Source organism: Phyllobates terribilis, unplaced genomic scaffold (genome assembly GCF_046119375.1).
Source record: "Phyllobates terribilis strain yellow unplaced genomic scaffold, ASM4611937v1 Scaffold_4__5_contigs__length_816908805, whole genome shotgun sequence".
NCBI lineage: Eukaryota > Metazoa > Chordata > Amphibia > Anura > Dendrobatidae > Phyllobates > Phyllobates terribilis.
The window spans coordinates 68,399,793-68,418,846 of record NW_027362764.1 but is presented as its reverse complement, the minus strand read 5'-3'; the positions used below and the strand labels follow the sequence as shown (position 1 = coordinate 68,418,846).

The 19,054-nt window shown below is 43.6% G+C and overlaps 1 protein-coding gene across 1 annotated transcript in view; it reads right to left on the bottom strand.

Annotated features, from left to right (window-relative positions):
• The window catches only part of LOC141264991 (macrophage mannose receptor 1-like), a 154,166-nt gene that overhangs the window by 121,556 nt on the left and 13,556 nt on the right, over window positions 1–19,054 (bottom strand). Inside the window, exons 4-5 of the mRNA XM_073677467.1 lie at window positions 3,527–3,688; window positions 302–415 (exon numbers count right to left, since the gene is read on the bottom strand). Coding sequence (XP_073533568.1) covers window positions 302–415; window positions 3,527–3,688 — 276 coding nt within the window. The remainder of the gene's footprint in view (window positions 1–301; window positions 416–3,526; window positions 3,689–19,054) is intronic.

Below are 19,054 nucleotides of genomic sequence, written 5' to 3'. Positions count from 1 at the left end.
ACTAAAAATTTCAGCATATGTTCTGCTAATGCTACAGCTCTGCTACTGATAAGAAATGTTACTCAAAGAAGAGTGCCACCCCGTACCCCTAGAAATCAGGAAACTGCAGAACTGCGAGCTGCTCAAGAGACAGCTTGAGAACAATCCTTTTAAGACACGACCCTACACACTGGACAACAAGTTCCTAAGTTGAAATATGGACCTGGGCCAGAACACAATGTAGTAAAATGATTTAACCTATTTCAAGATTAGATAAATTGTTCTTTATAAATTATCATCCAAATTTAAAGCCAAAATTCACCTGGAAGCCAATTCAGATACCGAAATGGACCTCCACCTTCCCATCTCCAGCCAGCATTAAAATCCAGACTATTGAGCCCAGTCCATAGGACTGCAGTTAGGGTATTTGTTAAACCTATAAAATAAAAGTGATTAACATAATTAGTTAAATTACATACAGTACAGCTCCAGTAAATAGCTTGCATGCTATAAACCACATACAGTACAGACCAAAAGTTTGGACACACCTACTCATTTAAAGATTTTTCTGTATTTTCATGACTTTGAAAATTGTACATTCACACTGAAGGCATCAAAACTATGAATTAACACATGTGGAATTATATACTTTACAAAAAAGTTTGAAACAACTGAAAATATGTCTTATATTCTAAGTTCTTCAAAGTAGCCACCTTTTGCTTTGATGACTGGTTTGCACACTCTTAGCATTCTCTTGATGAGCTTAAAGAGGTAGTCACCGGAAATGGTCTTCCAACAATGTTGAAGGAGTTCCCAGAGATGCTTAGCACTTGTTGGTCCTTTTGCCTTCACTCTGCGATCCAGCTCACCTCAAACCATCTCGATTGGGTTGAGGTCTGGTGACTGTGGAGGCCAGGTCATCTGGCGTAGCACCCCATCACTCTCCCTCTTGGTCAAATAGCCCTTACACAGCCTGGAGGTGTGTTTGGGGTCATTGTCCTGTTGAAAAATAAATGATGGTCCAACTAAACGCAAACCGGATGGAATAGCATGTCGCTGCAAGATGCTGTGGTAGCCATGCTGGTTCAGTATGCCTTCAATTTTGAATAAATCCCCAACAGTGTCACCAGCAAAGCAACCCCACACCATCACACCTCCTCCTCCATGCTTCATGGTGGGAACCAGGCATGTAGAGTCCATCCGTTCACCTTTTCTGTGTCGCACAAAGACACGGTGGTTGGAACCAAAGATCTCAAATTTGGACTCATCAGTCCAAAGCACAGATTTCCACTGGTCTAATGTCCATTCCTCGTGTTCTTTAGCCCAAACAAGTCTCTTCTGCTTGTTTCCTGTCCTTAGCAGTGGTTTCCTAGCAGCTATTTTACCATGAAGGCCTGCTGCACAAAGTCTGCTCTTAACAGTTGTTGTAGAGATGTGTCTGCTGCTAGAACTCTGTGTGGCATTGACCTGGTCTATAATCTGAGCTGCTGTTAACCTGTGATTGCTGAGGCTGGTGACTCGGATAAACTTATCCTCAGAAGCAGAGGTGACTCTTGGTCTTCCTTTCCTGGGGCGGTCCTCATGTGAGCCAGTTTCTTTGTAGCGCTTGATGGTTTTTGCAACTGCACTTGGGGACACTTTCAAAGTTTGCCCAATTTTTCAGACTGATTGACCTTCATTTCTTAAAGTAATGATGTCCACTCGTTTTTTCTTTACTTAGCTGCTTTTTTCTTGCCATAATACAAATTCTAACAGTCTATTCAGTAGAACTATCAGCTGTGTATCCACCAGACTTCTGCACAACACAACTGATGGTCCCAACCCCATTTATAAGGCAAGAAATCCCACTTATTAAACTTGACAGGGCACACCTGTGAAGTGAAAACCATTTCCGGTGACTACCTCTTGAAGCTCATCAAGAGAATGCCAAGAGTGTGCAAAGCAGTCATCAAAGCAAAAGGTGGCTACTTTGAAGAACCTAGAATGTAAGACATATTTTCAGTTGTTTCACACTTTTTTGTTAAGTATATAATTCCACATGTGTTAATTCATAGTTTTGATGCCTTCAGTGTGAATGTACAATTTTCATAGTCATGAAAATACAGAAAAATTTTTAAATGAGAAGGTGTGTCCAAACTTTTGGTCTGTACTGTATGTAGATATCTAGGGATGGGCGGACCCGTGGATGTTCAGGTCCGTCGGGTTCAGCCAAAGTTTTAAAAAAAAGTTTTGTTCGGGTACCAGAACAGTACCCGAACTCGATCCCAAACCTGGACCCCATTCAAATGAATGGGAGCCCGAACATCCGGCAGTTCCCATGCTATAATCTGTGTGACAGCGTGGGAAACACCGTCTATGAATGGTGGTAACGTTACTGACGTTACGGTCAGTCACAGCGCTGTCAAACAGATGACAGCATGTAAGCCAGCAGCTGTGACTGGCGGTGAAAAGGTTACCGCCGGTCAGGCATTGACTGATGACTATTACTCTCATCAGCTAGCGCCTGGTCTCGCTGGTCTCGCTGATAGCAGTGACATCAGGCGAGGCTGATGAGAGCATTTACCAGCCGGCACCTGTGAATAGTAAAAAATATATCAGTGAGATAATTAGTACATTGCGTATGTAGCTTACTGTACATGAATTTAGCTACTAAATAAATAGAGAAAAGAAAAAATTGGCTTGGGGTCCCCCTTATTTTTAATAACCAACTGAGGGAAAGCTGACCGATTGGGGCTGGTATTATTATTCTGGGAAGGGAGCAATAAAGATGGAGCTTCACAGGCTATTAATATCAGCTCACAGTTGTTTTATTAGCCTTTAGTGGTTATTAAAATGGGGGGGACGTAACAAAAAAATGACATGGGCTCACTCCTATGTTTAATAACAAGCAAAGGCTAAACAGACAGCTGCAGGCTTATATTAATAGGTTGGGAAGGGCCATGAATATTGGCCCCTCCCAGACTAAAAACATCATCCATCAGCCACCCCAGAAATGGCGAATCCATTTGATGCACCAAATCTGGCGTGTAGCCTCATCTTTTCCCACTTGTCCAGCCCGCAGCTGTCATCTTTACCTGCGCTTGTTATCACAAATAGAGGGGATCCCATGTGTTTTTAATTTTTTATTTTTTTTATATACTGCATCGAATATTCATGGCCATGGAAATACTTAACATGGCTGTGATGGAGCCGGAAGTGCCCACACAGGAAAAAACTTTCAACAAGCTTTGTTCGGTCTACCGAACCCGAACAGTAACAAGGACTTCCGGGGGAAATCTGTGTTTGGGGTCTGTGCACGGACAGTAGGTGTCCATCCCTATAGATAGAAACTTGAAAAGTTTAAACTCGGTGGAAAACACCATTGGTAACATTATTGTAAAGAATTTGGTCCAGTACTCAAAGTCGACACTTTTTCTTTAGTATGTTCTAATGGGAATAGTTGGAAAACTGTTTTGGGTCTGTATCATTCATTTTACATGTGATGGTGCCTCGATTTTTTGCAGATCTCTCATGTATCCCTTACGATTCTTTTTTTTTTGGTTCCTACCTGAGATGAATGACTGCTCGTGCAGCTCGGTAATACTCAGCAGTTCTGCATCTTGTTGCTGGCAGCTTCTCCTGGCTTGGTACCAAGTGAGGGCTGAATCAGAGTTAATCTGATAGTTGACGCCAGTAACGGAATCTGTCGTCCACCAGCCGTCTGACAATGCTAAGACAAAACATTGAGCATTTTGTTAAAAGTTTTACTCATTCCATCCTTCCATCTCTTTTTTAACAATCTCATTTATTATACATGGTGCCAAATTCTTTTGCTAACTGCAGACCATGCAATTGCTATAGTGTCCAAACTAAATGGGCTGCATCACTAATTTTTACTGGATAGTGAGACTATATGCAGTAATCCTTGTTTCACAGGTCTTACACCTTAAAGGGATTCTGTCAGTAGGATCAACCCTCCTAAGCTGTCTACATAAATATGCAGATATTCCAGAGAAATCTACTTTTTTTCTTAACATTTAAATGAGCTGTTAAGATCTATGGGCCGGACATAGATCTCCCGGAGAATCTGCTTCCATAGCTTATTGTAAATGAAAGGGAATGTTACCAGTGTGAGACATGTAGATCAGGACAGAAAACTGTCAGTTATTACATGTCGCCCCCTTTAATTTAAAATAAGCTCTGGAGGCAGATTCTCAGGGAGATCTGTGTGCTGCCCATAGATCTCTGGATGTCTCTGTAATAGAACATCAGATCACAGATATTAAGGTATCATTTTATTCAACTTCCTATGACCTTCAAACCCATATAGATGATTAGGAGAGTTGATCCTTCTGACAGATTACCTTGAAGCAAACGAGGATCTGAGAAATGAACTCAATGAATAATCACTAAATATGTTCCTAGTGGTTTGGACTGTGATGGTGTTAATAGCACTATGTGACTACTACTATTTTGCTTTGCTCCCCCACCTTTACATTGTCCCATGTAACTTGATGATGCTGGGGCTCAGTGCAAAATTTGATTAATAGCTTCACACTTTATTGATCTAACATTATTCATGTATGACAAGATCACTCTTTCTAGTATTACTGCATTGACGCAAAATTGTCATTCTCATACTATAATGAATGAAACCCTTTGGGTCGCCTCCACAGTGCATGCCCTACCTATTATTCTTAAAAAAAAAGATCTTCCTGTTGCATGATTACATTTTAGTCTAATTTTCGGACCAACTTTTTCTCAGACCTTACTCATAAATAGTGTTGATCGACACCTTCCGATATCGGGAAATATCGGATCGGATTGGATCGGACCGATACCCAAAAAATATCGGCTGTCGCCGATTCCGATACCGGAAACCAATGCAAGTCAATGGGACACAAATATCGGAATGAAAATAAACCCTTTCTTTCCTTGTAGGTTAATTCTACATGAAGGAAAACAACTAAGAATAATGTAGAATGTATTACATGAAAAGCCAGCAATTCAGCAGCGGCATACACCGGTACCCGACAATTTAGAACAGAAAGAATAGAGCATCACACATAGATTAGATAGATAGAAACATGTCAGTCAGATATATAAGAAGTACAGTGACAGTGTTGCTTACTATACTTGTCATTTAGTGTTAAAGGATTTATTAAAAAAATAATAGTGTTTTCATGCACCGTCTCTTTAAAAAAGCCGGCCGGCAATTCAGCAGCGGTACCCGACAATTTAGAACAGAAAGAATAGAGCATCACACATAGATTAGATAGATAGAAACATGTCAGTCACATATATAAGAAGTACAGTGATAGTGTTGATTACTGTACTTGTCATTTAGTGTTAAAATAAAGGATTTATTTAAAAAAAAAATTGACATGGGGTTCCTCGTTATTTTAGTCTCTAGCGGAGGTTAAGCAGACGGCTGGGGCAGATGTTTGAAGCCTGGGAAGGGGGTAATACCCATGGAGCTTCCCAGGCTACTAATATCAGCCCCCAGCTGAATACCTAGCCTTTACTAGCTATTAAAATGGGGGACCCCCCAAAAAATGATGTGGGGTCCCCCCTATTTTAATAGCTAGCAAAGGCTAGGCAGTCAGCTGGGGGCTGATATTAATAGCCCAGGAAGGGTGCCATGAATATTGGCCCCTTCCCAGGCTAGAAACACCAGCCGTCAGCTGCCCCAGAAATGGCGCACCCAAAATTTTTGGGAAAAATTAATTAAAAATAATAAAAAATAATAATAATTTAGGGACTGCATCTTTATTAACCCCTCACGTGGAGTAGAGACGTTATATGGGAAAAATGGTATAAGACAAAATAATGCAGAAAAAAAATCTAAAAATTAATAAATGAAAACAAATACTAATAAATAAAGTGACCGAACACCCATATATACTGTTATTAAGTAATACAATTTACAAGCAATAATTGTACGGCATAAAAGGGAATAGCAAATATGGTCACCCAGAAAAAGATATGCCTTGTTCCTAGCTGGAGCCAGGGTCGGACTGGGACTGAAATTCAGCCATCGCATTTGGAAGCACACATGCCAATTCTGGCATTAAGAGTAATTGTTAAAGTGTATAATATATACCCTTTAAATACCAAATAATTGTGGCAATCAAGTGCGGTGTCATAGTTCAACACTATCTGCAAAACTCCATGAGCCTCAGACAGTTCTTACTACTGCAAAACACACTCAAAACACATAAAAAGCACATTAGCAAAATAAGGTGAGTCCTTTGCAGTTTTATTTTCTGCTGCCAAAAATTATTTAAAATTGAAGCCCTAGAAAGTCAAGCCGCAACCAATTATCTAGCAGTTCTCTGTACAAGAAGAGGAAACTACAATGACATTCTGACACGTGAAAGGATTGCTTTTTTGTCGACTATTGTTTATGCTGACCCCTTTCCTTGGATATTATCGGGCCAGCTAAGCATGCATGGAGGAGAACAGGAAAAAGGAAGCTACTCACTTTCTAACTGGACCTGAAGGTCACTTCCTTCATTGATAGAAAAACAGCCTTCAGCGAAGTATCATCGTACCAAAGGCAGAATGGCAGAGTAGAAAAAGCTCACTGATGAAAAATTCCAAAGATGAAAGAAAAAGAAAGAAAGAAAGAGAAAGAAAAAGAAAATTCGAAAGATATAAGAAAAAGAAAGAAAGAGAAAGAAGGCGAGAGAGAAAGAAAAAGAAAGCGAGAGAAAGAAAGAAAATTCTAAAGATATAAGAAAGAGAAGGAAAGCGAGAAAGAGAAAGAAAGCGAGAGACAGAAAATTCTAAAAATATAAGAAAATTCTAAAGATATAGGAGAAAGAAAGAAAGAAAGAAAGAGAGAAAGATGGTAAGAGAGAGAAAGATAGAAGGAAAGAAACAGAGAAAGAAAGCGAGAGAGAGAGAAGGAAAGAAAGTGAAAGAGAAAGGAAGCGACAGAAAGAAACAAAGTAGAGAAAGAAAATAGAGAAAGAAAGAAAATAGAGAAAGAAAGGGAGAAACATAAAGAAAAAAGAAAGAAAAAGAAAGTGAGAGAAAGAAAGCGAAAGAGAAAGAAAGAATGAAAGTGAGAAAGAATGTAAGAAAGATAGAAAAAAAAACACGAGAAAGAAAGAAGAAAGAGAAAGAAAGCGAGATAAAGAAAGACAGGTAAAAAAAGAGAAAAAAAGAATGAAAGAAAGAAATATAGAAAGAAAAAAAAAGAAAGAGAGAGACCCACTCCCCCAATTGTTTTCTTACAAAGTTCTCAAATTTTTGAGCTTCTGTAATAATAAAGTAAAAAAAACACACAAAAGAATCAGTTTTGGCATTGCTGTATTTGTACTGACCTGGAGAATCATGTTTCCAGGTCATTTTTACTACACAAATAATGCCTTAAAAACAAAAAAACAGTGTCTGAATTGTTTTTTTTTTTCACCATTTCACCTAATTTTCCTCATTACGTCTTATGGTAAGATGAATGGTATTAATATGGCTATGTAGACTGAAAAATAGGAAGTTATGTCTCGAAAATGAATGAACAAATACGAAAATTGACTGTGCCCTTTTAAAGGGTTCATTTTTTTTAATTGAACTGGAAAAAGGGGGTGATGTAAACATTTTTATATTTTTTGTATTGTTTAAAACATTTAAATGGAATCTATCACCGGATTGCTGCCTAATCTGAGAGCAGCATAATATACAGCACAGACCAAAAGTTTGGACACACCTTCTCATTTAAAGATTTTTCTGTATTTTCATGACTATGAAAATTATACATTCACACTGAAGGCATCAAAACTATGAATTAACACATGTGGAATTATATACTTAACAAAAGAGTGTGAAACAACTGAAAATATGTCTTATATTCTAGGTTCTTCAAAGTAGCCACCTTTTACTTTGATGACTGCTTTGCACACTCTTGGCATTCTCTTGATGAGCTTCAAGAGGTAGTCACTAGTGTTGAGCCACCCCCGTAGTGTTCGAGTTCGGTTCCGTTCGTCGAACACCCGTGTGTTCGCCGAACTGTTCGTCGAACTGTTCGTCGAACACCTTCGAACACCGTTAAAACCAATGGCAGGCAAACAAAAACACATAGAAACACATAGAAAACACCTTCAAAGGTGTCCAAAAGCTGACAAACTGCTCAGAAGACATAACTAACACATGGAAAAGTGACAAGTACATATAGTCATGCGAAAATAAAAGAGGTGGAGGAGTAAAAGGAGGGGGAGACACAGATATAGGCATGTCATGCCCTTCTAAAATCCAAAAAGTGAGAAGCCGACACGGCCAGTCCGCTCCTGCCCGTGCCACCTCCGTGTCGCCGGGTTTGTGCCAGAGCCGCGGTGAACCCTGACGGCCAGCCCCCCTCTCCCAATACTGGTGCCTGTCCGCTGGTGGGTCGAGCGAGCCCCCCTGTGGTGGAGGCAGCTCTAAGCTTTTTAATTTAAATTGTCTCTCTAATTTGAATGAATACACTTTAAATCCATTTACAAGGATCTATTGGAGGGCAAGTCTCATGCCAGCAGCCGCGTAATTCCAGCTCCAGTAGCGTCCACTAAAGCTGCTGCAGTTAAAAAGCTTTTATAAGGATCGAGCTCGGCTGTCCACCGCAAGGCATCCTACTGCCAGTCCCAGCCCCTATGCCTTGGGGTGCCTCCTGATGCTCTTCACTGAGTATCCCGTGGTCCCGAAGCATTTCCTTTGAAAAAATTAAGTGTCCAAACTACAGGTGGTGTAGCTTGCTTAACAGCCGGGATAATCCGCTGACTAGCAGACCCTGCTACTAGGCACAAAGTATTTCCTGGGCTAGATGCAGTTAAAAATTTGTAATTAGATACTCTCGTTGGATGCTGAGAAAGCATTCCATAGAGTCTCCTGGCACGCCATATATGATTCTCTTAAAAAGCTTGGGGTAGGGGTCTAGGGGACCCTTTTATAGCCAAAATCACGGCCCTGTATCGCAATACGTCACCTAGGCTGAAGATAAATGGAACTGTAGCACCCTGAGGGCTCGGTTGCTACAGAGGTATTGCACCTCACCCAGAGGTGTGATATCTCACTCTCAGGTAAGGATGTAGTGTGGATCAGGACCCGACACCTGCATGCATTACACCACATTGCCGTGGGGTAGGGCGACCAATATGCCCCTGAGATGGGCACGACAGTCCCTGTCCCTGGCTGGAGTGGGGGGAGGGAACACTGAGGAAGGGGAACCCTGTAGTGCAGGAGCAGGGAGGAAGCAGTTCCTGGGTGCATTGAGAAGGGAGTATAAAAGGTGGGCACCATCTTAGTTCAGTGCAGAGAAGTCTGAGCAGAAGTGGCAGGGAGCAGGGGCTCTGCATGAGCTCTGCTCCGGAGGCGGGCCTAGTAACAGAGGCCCAGGCCTGGAAGAGGGAGAAGGAAGGAAGAGGAGCGGAGAAGGCTCCAGGAACGAGGAACGAAGGGATCTCAGGGGTGCGGACGGGCGAGTCGCCACCGCACGCCAGAATCCACCTGCGTGGAGGGGTCAGGCCAAAGGGGGAGACCGGTCCCCGAAACTAGTGGAGGCAGGAAACGACCCTCAGCTAGAAACAGGAGGCTGTGACATTTTATGTGGCGCAGCCCCTCGCTACACCCGCTAGGAAGGCACCACATAGGGTCAGGGAAACTGGCGCCAAGTTTACCAAGAGGAGGCCCGAGGCAGCCGGACAGAAGGGTTGGTAAGAAAGGCCAGACAAAGGACACACAAAGGGGGTCCTGTGAAGCGCTCCAAAGTTATCTGGGAGTTGTCTGAGCCCCTCACCTGGTGAGCACAGTACGACGTGGGCAGCCGTTACCTGCAGACGTGGTCTGGATAATAAGAACTGTGAGTAAAGGCCCTGGACTGCATCACTGACTCCGTGTCATTACTGCTGCTGCCCTGCACCATCACCCCCATCCTCCGCATACACTGCCCTGAGGCTATACTCCTCCCGTGGGGAGTTATGCTACGCTCTGCTGCACCCACAACACCAGCCTCAGCGGTCTGCCCTGGAGCGGCGGTTCACTCTGACCGCAATCCACGGGTGGCGTAGTCGGACATTTAAACATCAAAACCACATAAATAGTTCCGCCACTGGTTTGACCGCCCTGAGCCACGGAACCGGGTTGCCGCCACGGAGACTACAACCACCAGCATCCACCAAAAAGGGTCCGGCTCCGGGTGTCCCAAGGCCCAGGGGGCGCGTCAGAACATTTTCATCACCTTTCACAATCACCAATGGGACAAGGCAGGGATGTTCTCTGTCCCCTCTCTTATACATCCTAGTGACGGAGCACCTGCTCTCATCAATTCGCCATAACCCCAATATTAGGTGGATTGAGGTGGGAGGCACCGAGTACAAGTGCTCTCTATTTGCTGATGATGTCCTAGTATATATCACTCAATCACATATATCCATCCATGCTGTTATGGCTGAAATAGATCACTTTGTTACATGGTCAAATTTTAAAATCAATGCAGCGAAGTCTGAGGCCCTCGATGTCTCCCTCCCCAAATCCATATAGGATTCCATCCAGTCCAACTTTCCCTTTGCCTGGCCCTCACAGGGTATCAAATACTTAGGAATTCCTATTCATAGAGACCTCTCCCATCTATGTTATCTTAATTTTGGGCCCTTTATTGAACAACTCCATACAGACCACGGTTGGCAAGTTCGAACTGTAAGATTCACTACGTGAACCACTGGTGTTTTGTGGAAAAGCACATGTACACTGTGTTCCAAATTATTATGCAAAAAGTGTTTAGGAGTGATAAGGGAAGAATTTGTTTGTTTGTCAGTTAAACTCATTGATGGTGATGTGTGTCAGGGCTCTTTATATCACTGTAAGCAATTGCAGACACCAGTGCTAATTAGTTTGTCAGGTGTGTCCAATGAAAGGCAAGACTACTTAAGAAGGCTCTCTCACATTATTCAGCAGCCTACATTTTCTGCCAAAATGGGAAAGAAAAAGGATGTGTCGGCTGCTGAGAAGCAACAAATTGTGGAGTGTTTAGGTCAAGGCATGACTACAATCAACATTGTGCGATGATCAGGATGAAGTGTCTTGGCAATCAAGAAGTATGTAGCTGATTCACAGTACACACGTGTGCGTGCTGATAAGGGCAAATTGAGGACTCTTTCCTACAGGCAATTACGTTAGGTTGAAAGAGCAGCGGCAAAAAAGCCTTGTCATAGCAGCAGACAAGTTTTTGAAGCTGCTTGTGCCTCCAACGTCCCCCGAACAACAAGATGCAGGGTCCTTCAGAGGTTTGCAGCTGTGCATACGCCATCCTGTCGACCTCCTCTATCCACTTCACACAAGCAGAAACGGCTCCAGTGGGCCAAACATTACATGAAGACTGATTTCAAAACTGTTTTGTTCACGGATGAGTGCCGTGCAGCGCTCGATGGTCCAGATGGATGGAGTGGAGGATGGCTGGTTGATGGACACCCCACGCAAACACGGCTACAGCGCCAACAAGGAGGAGGTGGAGTAATGTTTTGGGCTGGAATCATGGGGAGAGAGATTGTCGGCCCCTTTAGGATCCCTGAAGGCGCTAAAGATGAACTCCATAATGTATGTGGATTTTCTCAAACAGCACTTCCTGCCATGGTTCAAGAAGAAGAACCGTGTATTTCACAGCAAGATCATTTTTCTGCATGATAATGCACCATCTCATGCTGCACATAAAACATCTGCATCTCTGGCTGATATGGGCATAAAAGGGGACAAACTTATGGTGTGACCCCCATGCTCCCCTGACCTCTACCCCATTCAGAACCTTTGGAGCATCATTAAAAGGAGTGTCTATGATGGCGGGAGGCAGTTCACATCTAAGCAACAGCTCTGGGAGGGTATTCTGTCCTCATGCAAAACAATTGAAGCAGAAACCATCCAAAACCTGACAAATTCAATGGACGAGAGAGTTCAGAAGCTCCTTTCGAACAAGGGGTCCTATGTGAAAATTTAACATCACCTAGAATAAAGTTTTGAGTTGAAAACTGTTTGATTTCAGTTTCTAACAACCTGCTAATGCTTAGAATTTCAAAAATGACCATTTTTTTGGTCTTTATTAAAATGAAAAGGTTGATCGAAAAGTTTGGGGTATCTAAGAGTGTGGCAACCCAGTAGTCATGATTACTTCGAATTCTGACAATATGAGGGTCATGCTGCAGGTAGTGCAGCAAGAAGGCACTTATGTGTCTTGCGCATCTCGGAGCCCCAAAATTATTTTCCGGGCTAGATGCAGCTAAAAATTATTTTTAATTTTAAATCTGGTGGAGCTTATTATAGATGGCCTAATAGGATCAGTGCTGCACACTGCTACAAAGCCCAAATTATTTTCCAGTCAAGATACAGATAAACATGATTAGTAATTTGAAAGCTTAAAACGGTTGGTAGGGTGATTTTAAACAATCATCAAGCTTTTACTCTCCCCAGGATGACACAGGGGTAGAAAAGTCGTTTCGGATCCATGATTTGTTCATCTTTATGAACGTGAGTCTGTCTACATTATCAGTGGAGAGCCGCGTGCGCTTATCTGTCTGCACACCACCAGCAGCGCTGAACACACGTTCAGACAGAACGCTGGCTGCGGGGCATGACAAGATCTCCAAGGCGTAAGTGGCTAGCTTCGGCCATTTATCCAGATTGGAAGCCCAAAAAGAGCAAGGGTCCAGTGACACAGTCGTGGCTTCAATGTTTACTTGGAGATACTCCTGTACCATCGTCTCTAGGCGTTGACTATGTGTCAGACTTCTTGTCTCCTGTGGCCTTGCAAAGGATGGGCTAAAAAAGTGGTGAAATGATTCCGCAAAATTGATGTTACCAGCAGATACTGTGGTTCTGTTACGGTTTGAGTGCTGAACACTTGACGATCCCACGGTTGGCAAGTTGGAACTGTGAGATTCACTACGTGCACCACTGGTATTTTGTGGAAAAGCACATGTAAGATTCTGCAACAGTCTCTGCTGATACTCCTGCATGCGTGCATCCCTTTCTATGGCAGGAATAATTTCTGCAAATTTACTTTTGTACCGGGGATCTAACAGTGTGGCAACCCAGTAGTCAGGATTATTTCTAATTCTCACAATTCGAGGGTCATGTTGCAGGTAGTGCAGCAAGAAGGCACTCATGTGTGTTGCGCATCCAGGAGCACCAAGTCCCTGTTGTGTTGGTGGCGAGGTAACAATCATGCTTCCTTCCTCTGTCCTCTCCCCCCAACCTCGCACAACAGAAATGTGATCAAGGTCTCCCTCATCTGATGAGTCTTCCATCAGTTCGTCCTCCACTTCTTCCTGGGCTCCTGCACCTTCCTCACTAGTTTGGCTGCTACCATGCGCCCTGGTAAAACCATCTCCCCCACCCTCACATGCCTGCCGCCTTGGTGCTGCCGACCGTCTGGACCTTGCAGATGTTAGCCCTTCCGCATACAACTCCTCCTCCTCTACTTCCTCCACCTCCTCTTGTGCCACCACCTGACTCCGAATTCTGTTTAACATGTGCTCCAGCATGTAAATCACCGGAATAGTCATGCTGATAATGGCATCGTCAGCACTAAACATCTTCGTCGCCATTTCAAAACTGTGCAGAAGGGTGCATAGGTCCCTGATCTGAGACCACTCCTCCAGCGTGATTTGCCCCACCTCTGAATCTCGTTGGCCCAGGCTATACGTCAGAACGTATTGCACCAGGGCTTGTCGGTGCTGCCACAGTCGCTGCAACATGTGCAGAGTTGAATTCCACCGGGTAGGCACATCGCATTTTAACCGGTGAAGTGGCAGGCCCAACGACTTCTGTAGAGATGTAAGTCGCTGAGCTGCGGGATGCGAACGGCGGAAGTGAGCACACAGCGACCGTGCCCTCTGCAGAAGGCCATCTAGTCTGGGATAGTGGGCTAAAAATTGCTGGACAACCAGGTTCAACACGTGAGCCATACAAGGCACGTGTGTGACATTGCCCCGGCGAAGGGCCGCACCCAGGTTTGCAGCATTGTCGCACACGGCCTTCCCTGGTTTCAGGTCCAGTGGAGACAACCATTCATGAAATTGGTTCTCCAGAGCTGACCACAACTCCTCAGCTGTGTGACTCACATTTCCCAGACATTTCAATGTAAAAACCGCCTGATGACTTTGAGCCCTACTGCCAGCATAGTAAGGAGGTGTGCAGGATCCCTTCTGCGCAGTTAGAAAGCTTGTGGCATGACCAGACAGGCTTTGGGTGCAGGTGGAAGACCGAGAGGAGGTTGAGGAGGCAGAAGCAGTGGAGGAACTTTGACATAAAGAGGATTGACGCACAACTCGTGGGGACGGCAAGACTTGGACAGCAGCCCCTTGTCCTGCTGTCACCATAGTTACCCAGTGCCCAGTCAGCGACATGTAACGCCCCTGTCCATGCCTACTCGTCTAAGTGTCTGTGGTGAAATGCACCCTGTCACACACAGAGTTTCTCAAAGAAGCGGTGATGTTGTGTGCGACATGCTGGTGGAGCGCAGGCACACCTTTCTTTGAGAAGTAGTGCCGACTGGGCATCTGGTACTGGGGCACTGCGACGGACATAAGGTCTCGAAAATCCTCTGTGTCCACCAGGCGGAAAGGCAGCATTTCTGTAGCCAAGAGCTTGCAGATGGTGAAATTCAACCTCTTAGCTTTCTCATGGCTAGGAGGAAATGGTCTTTTACTTGTCCACATCTGAGGGATCGAGGGCTGGCTATTGTGCTTAGACGGGGTTGATAAGGGTGTCCCCGGCAAACTGCCGGTCTGTGAGGAAGATGCAGGCAGACATGTTAGATTGCCTTGATCCAAAGGTGGTGCTATCGATGTCGGACAGCGCTCAACACCAGCTGCTGTTACCACCTCCAAAGAAAATGATGACCTGCCAATCACGCTGGCTGTTGCGGGTAAAGAGGTGGCAGGTCTGCGCCCCAAAACAGGTGTGACTGCTGTCCCCCCAGTCACAGAGGATGAAGAGCCTGCGGATGCACAAGATATGGCAGACGGTGGTTGGCCCGGCCGGCTAGGCCGCATTGTAGCACACTGAGCTTCCCACTGCAACTTATGCTTCATGTCCATGTGCCGGTTCATGCATGAAGTACTCAAACTATGTATTTTTTGGCCTCTACTTAGCTTTTGCTGACAAATGTTACAGATAACACGAGTTGGGTCATCTTTATCGATCTGAAAAAATGCCCAGGCTATGCAAGGCTTAGCACCCATGCGACCTGAAGAGCCACCACGACTTGTGGTGAGAGGCAGAGTTGTGTTTGAGGATGCAGTTGTTGACGTGCTTCCAGTACTACGTCTCTGTCCAGGAAGGCGCAACCTGACCTCGTCGTCACTAGCATCTTCCTCCACCTCCTCTGCTGACCTCATCTCTTGGCTGACTGTGGGTTGACAGTAAGTGGGATCTCCAACCTCATCATCATCACCCTGTGTGTTATCACACCCGTCGTCCTCAGAGCCAACCTGTTCCTGCCCTGACAAAAAACTAAAGTTGTCGCTCCAATCAGGTATTTGAGTCTTATCATCGTCTTCCTCATTGTCTCCACCAACAGGAGTTACAGTTTGGGAATGAGGGTCTACATTATGGTCAGAACCTTCTGCGTCTGGTCCTGGATCCGACTCATAAAGATTCTGGGCATCAGTGCAGATCATTTCCTCGTCTGGATTCACAGAAGCGCTGGAGTCGACCTCTGATTCCCAGGCTATAGTATGAGTAAACAGCTCTGCAGACTCAACCATCTGTTCTACCTCATACTCAGACGGGCAGCTGGAGATTTGGGAGCTGTGAGGAAGCAAGTGCGATTTGGGTGACACCTTTGAGGACTGGAGTATTTGTGATGTTGAAGTTGATGTGGAGGAGAGCCCACTTAAAGGAGCACTTGATATCCGTTGAAGCACCTGCTGTTTTTGTGCCTCATCTGGAATTTGTAGCGATTGGCGTGGCCGTAAGAAAGGGATCTTATCACATTGTCCGCTAAAAGAAGTAGACATTTTAGTTTGGCTGGAAGATGGTCTTTCTTCTGCAGATGTTACTGTTGCTTTAACACCTACCCCACGGACACAACCTTTTTTCCCCTTCCCAACACGCCTATTCCCCTTTCCACCAGCAGCAGGCCTTTTTCCACTCATTTTGGTGGTTAACTAATTCACAACTCTGGAGTTGTTTGCACAAAAAAACAATGGATGGTAACCGAGCAGAGCTGAGTGGCCAAACTGTGGTATTAGGCCAAAACTATTGGCTGGGTTAGATGCAGAAAAAAATATATTCAGTTTGCAACCTGATGGAGGTCAGTATAGATGGACTAATACAACAAGTCCCACACACAGCTAGAAGCCCAAATATTTTTTCAGAGGTAATGTAGATGCAGATACAAATTATTTTTAATTTGCAACCTGATGGAGGTCAGTATAGATGGACTAATACAACAAGTCCCACACACAGCTAGAAGCCCAAATATTTTTTCAGAGGTACTGTAGATGCAGATAAAAATTATTTTTAATTTGCAACCTGATGGAGGTCAGTATAGATGGACTAATAGAGAAAGTCCGACACACTGCTAGAAGGCCAAATATTTTTTCAGAGCTAGATGCAGAAAAAAATTATATTCAGTTTGCAACCTGATGGAGGTCAGTATAGATGGATTAATACAACAAGTCCCACACACAGCTAGAAGCCCAATATTTTTTCAGAGGTAGATGCAGAAAAAAATATATTCAGTTTGCAACCTGATGGAGGTCAGTATAGATGGACTAATACAACAAGTCCCACACACAGCTAGAAGCCCAAATATTTTTTCAGAGGTACTGTAGATGCAGATAAAAATTATTTTTAATTTGCAACCTGATGGAGGTCAGTATAGATGGACTAATACAACGAGTCCCACACACAGCTAGAAGCCCAAATATTTTTTCAGAGGTACTGTAGATGCAGATACAAATTATTTTTAATTTGCAACCTGATGGAGGTCAGTATAGATGGACTAATACAACAAGTCCCACACACAGCTAGAAGCCCAAATATTTTTTCAGAGGTAGATGCAGAAAAAAATATATTCAGTTTGCAACCTGATGGAGGTCAGTATAGATGGACTAATACAACAAGTCCCACACACAGCTAGAAGCCCAAATATTTTTTCAGAGGTACTGTAGATGCAGATACAAATTATTTTTAATTTGCAACCTGATGGAGGTCAGTATAGATGGACTAATACAACAAGTCCCACACACAGCTAGAAGCCCAAATATTTTTTCAGAGGTACTGTAGATGCAGATAAAAATAATTTTTAATTTGCAACCTGATGGAGGTCAGTATAGATGGACTAATAGAGAAAGTCCGACACACTGCTAGAAGGCCAAATATTTTTTCAGAGCTAGATGCAGAAAAAAATTATATTCAGTTTGCAACCTTATGGAGGTCAGTATAGATGGATTAATAGAACAAGACCCACACACAGCTAGAAGCCCAATATTTTTTCAGAGGTAGATGCAGAAAACAATATATTCACTTTGCAACCTGATGGAGGTCAGTATAGATGGACTAATACAACAAGTCCCACACACAGCTAGAAGCACAAATATTTTTTCAGAGGTACTGTAGATGCAGATAAAAATTATTTTTAATTTGCAACCTGATGGAGGTCAGTATAGATGGACTAATAGAGAAAGTCCGACACACTGCTAGAAGGCCAAATATTTTTTCAGAGCTAGATGCAGAAAAAAATTATATTCAGTTTGCAACCTGATGGAGGTCAGTATAGATGGATTAATAGAACTAGACCCACACAAAGCTAGAAGCCCAAATATTTTTTCAGAGGTAGATGCAGAAAAAAATATATTCAGTTTGCAACCTGATGGAGGTCAGTATAGATGGACTAATACAACAAGTCCCACACACAGCTAGAAGCCCAAATATTTTTTCAGAGGTACTGTAGATGCAGATAAAAATTAGTTTTAATTTGCAACCTGATGGAGGTCAGTATAGATGGACTAATAGAATGATGCTATGCCCAAAAGATTTTACTTCACTAGGTGCAGTAAAAAAATTGGTATTCTATACACAGGTGGTATATCTTGCAGCACAGATAGGCTACTCCACTGACTAACACACTCTGCAATAGGCCAAAAAGGATTAGCTTTGCTAGATTCAGCCAAATGCTGTGAAAAAAACTTGCACAGCACTGGCACAGACCTGCCTGGCAAAAACTGATAGGAACTGATGTAACCTAGTCCTGAAAAGGACTCCAATTACAATTAGTCTTTACTCCCACAACCTATCTATTTAAGAGCACAGACCTCCCTGATAAAAGTCGTAGGAAATGCTGTAACCTAGTCCTTAAAAGGACTGCAATCACAACTATTCCCTACTCCCTAGCTATCTGTATATTTGTGCGAAAATTGGCTTGAAATTAACAAGGTATAGCGCACACAGCAACAGCGGTGCCGTCTAACACGCAGCTGCAGCAGTGAGAAAATGGTGGCGACGGGGAAAATGGCTTGGTCTTATAGGGCAAGGACATGTGACATACACTGCCAATGACACATGCCCTTGCTTGTGTGAAAAAAAGCACTTCGCTCCGTGTGTGCGCTGCTGATAGGCTGACAGATTGCACCTCCCCACTGCAAATGCGGGAAAGAGAAAAAAAAATGGAGATCTTCATTGTTCCTGCAGAGATCCATCCCCTGCCCCTCCCCCCACCCCGCTGTACACTCAAACTGCGTATTAACATTAATTTTCATCATTACTGAGAAAAAATCCAGTTATGATTTTGGTGCACGAACAGTTATCGAACATAACCTCGAAAAGCCGAATTTTTATCAAATTGTTCGTGTTCGCCGAACGGCTCGAACACCGCCCAAAACAGCTCGAATTTGAGATTGGCGAACAGTTCGAGTAGAACAACGCTCATCTCTAGTAGTCACCGGAAATGGTTTTCACTTCACAGGTGTGCCCTGTCAGGTTTAATAAGTGGGATTTCTTGCCTTATAATTGGGGTTGGGACCATCAGTTGTGTTGGGCAGAAGTCTGGTGGATACACAGCTGATAGTCCTACTGAATAGACTGTTAGAGTTTGTATTATGGCAAGAAAAAAGCAGCTAAGTAAAGA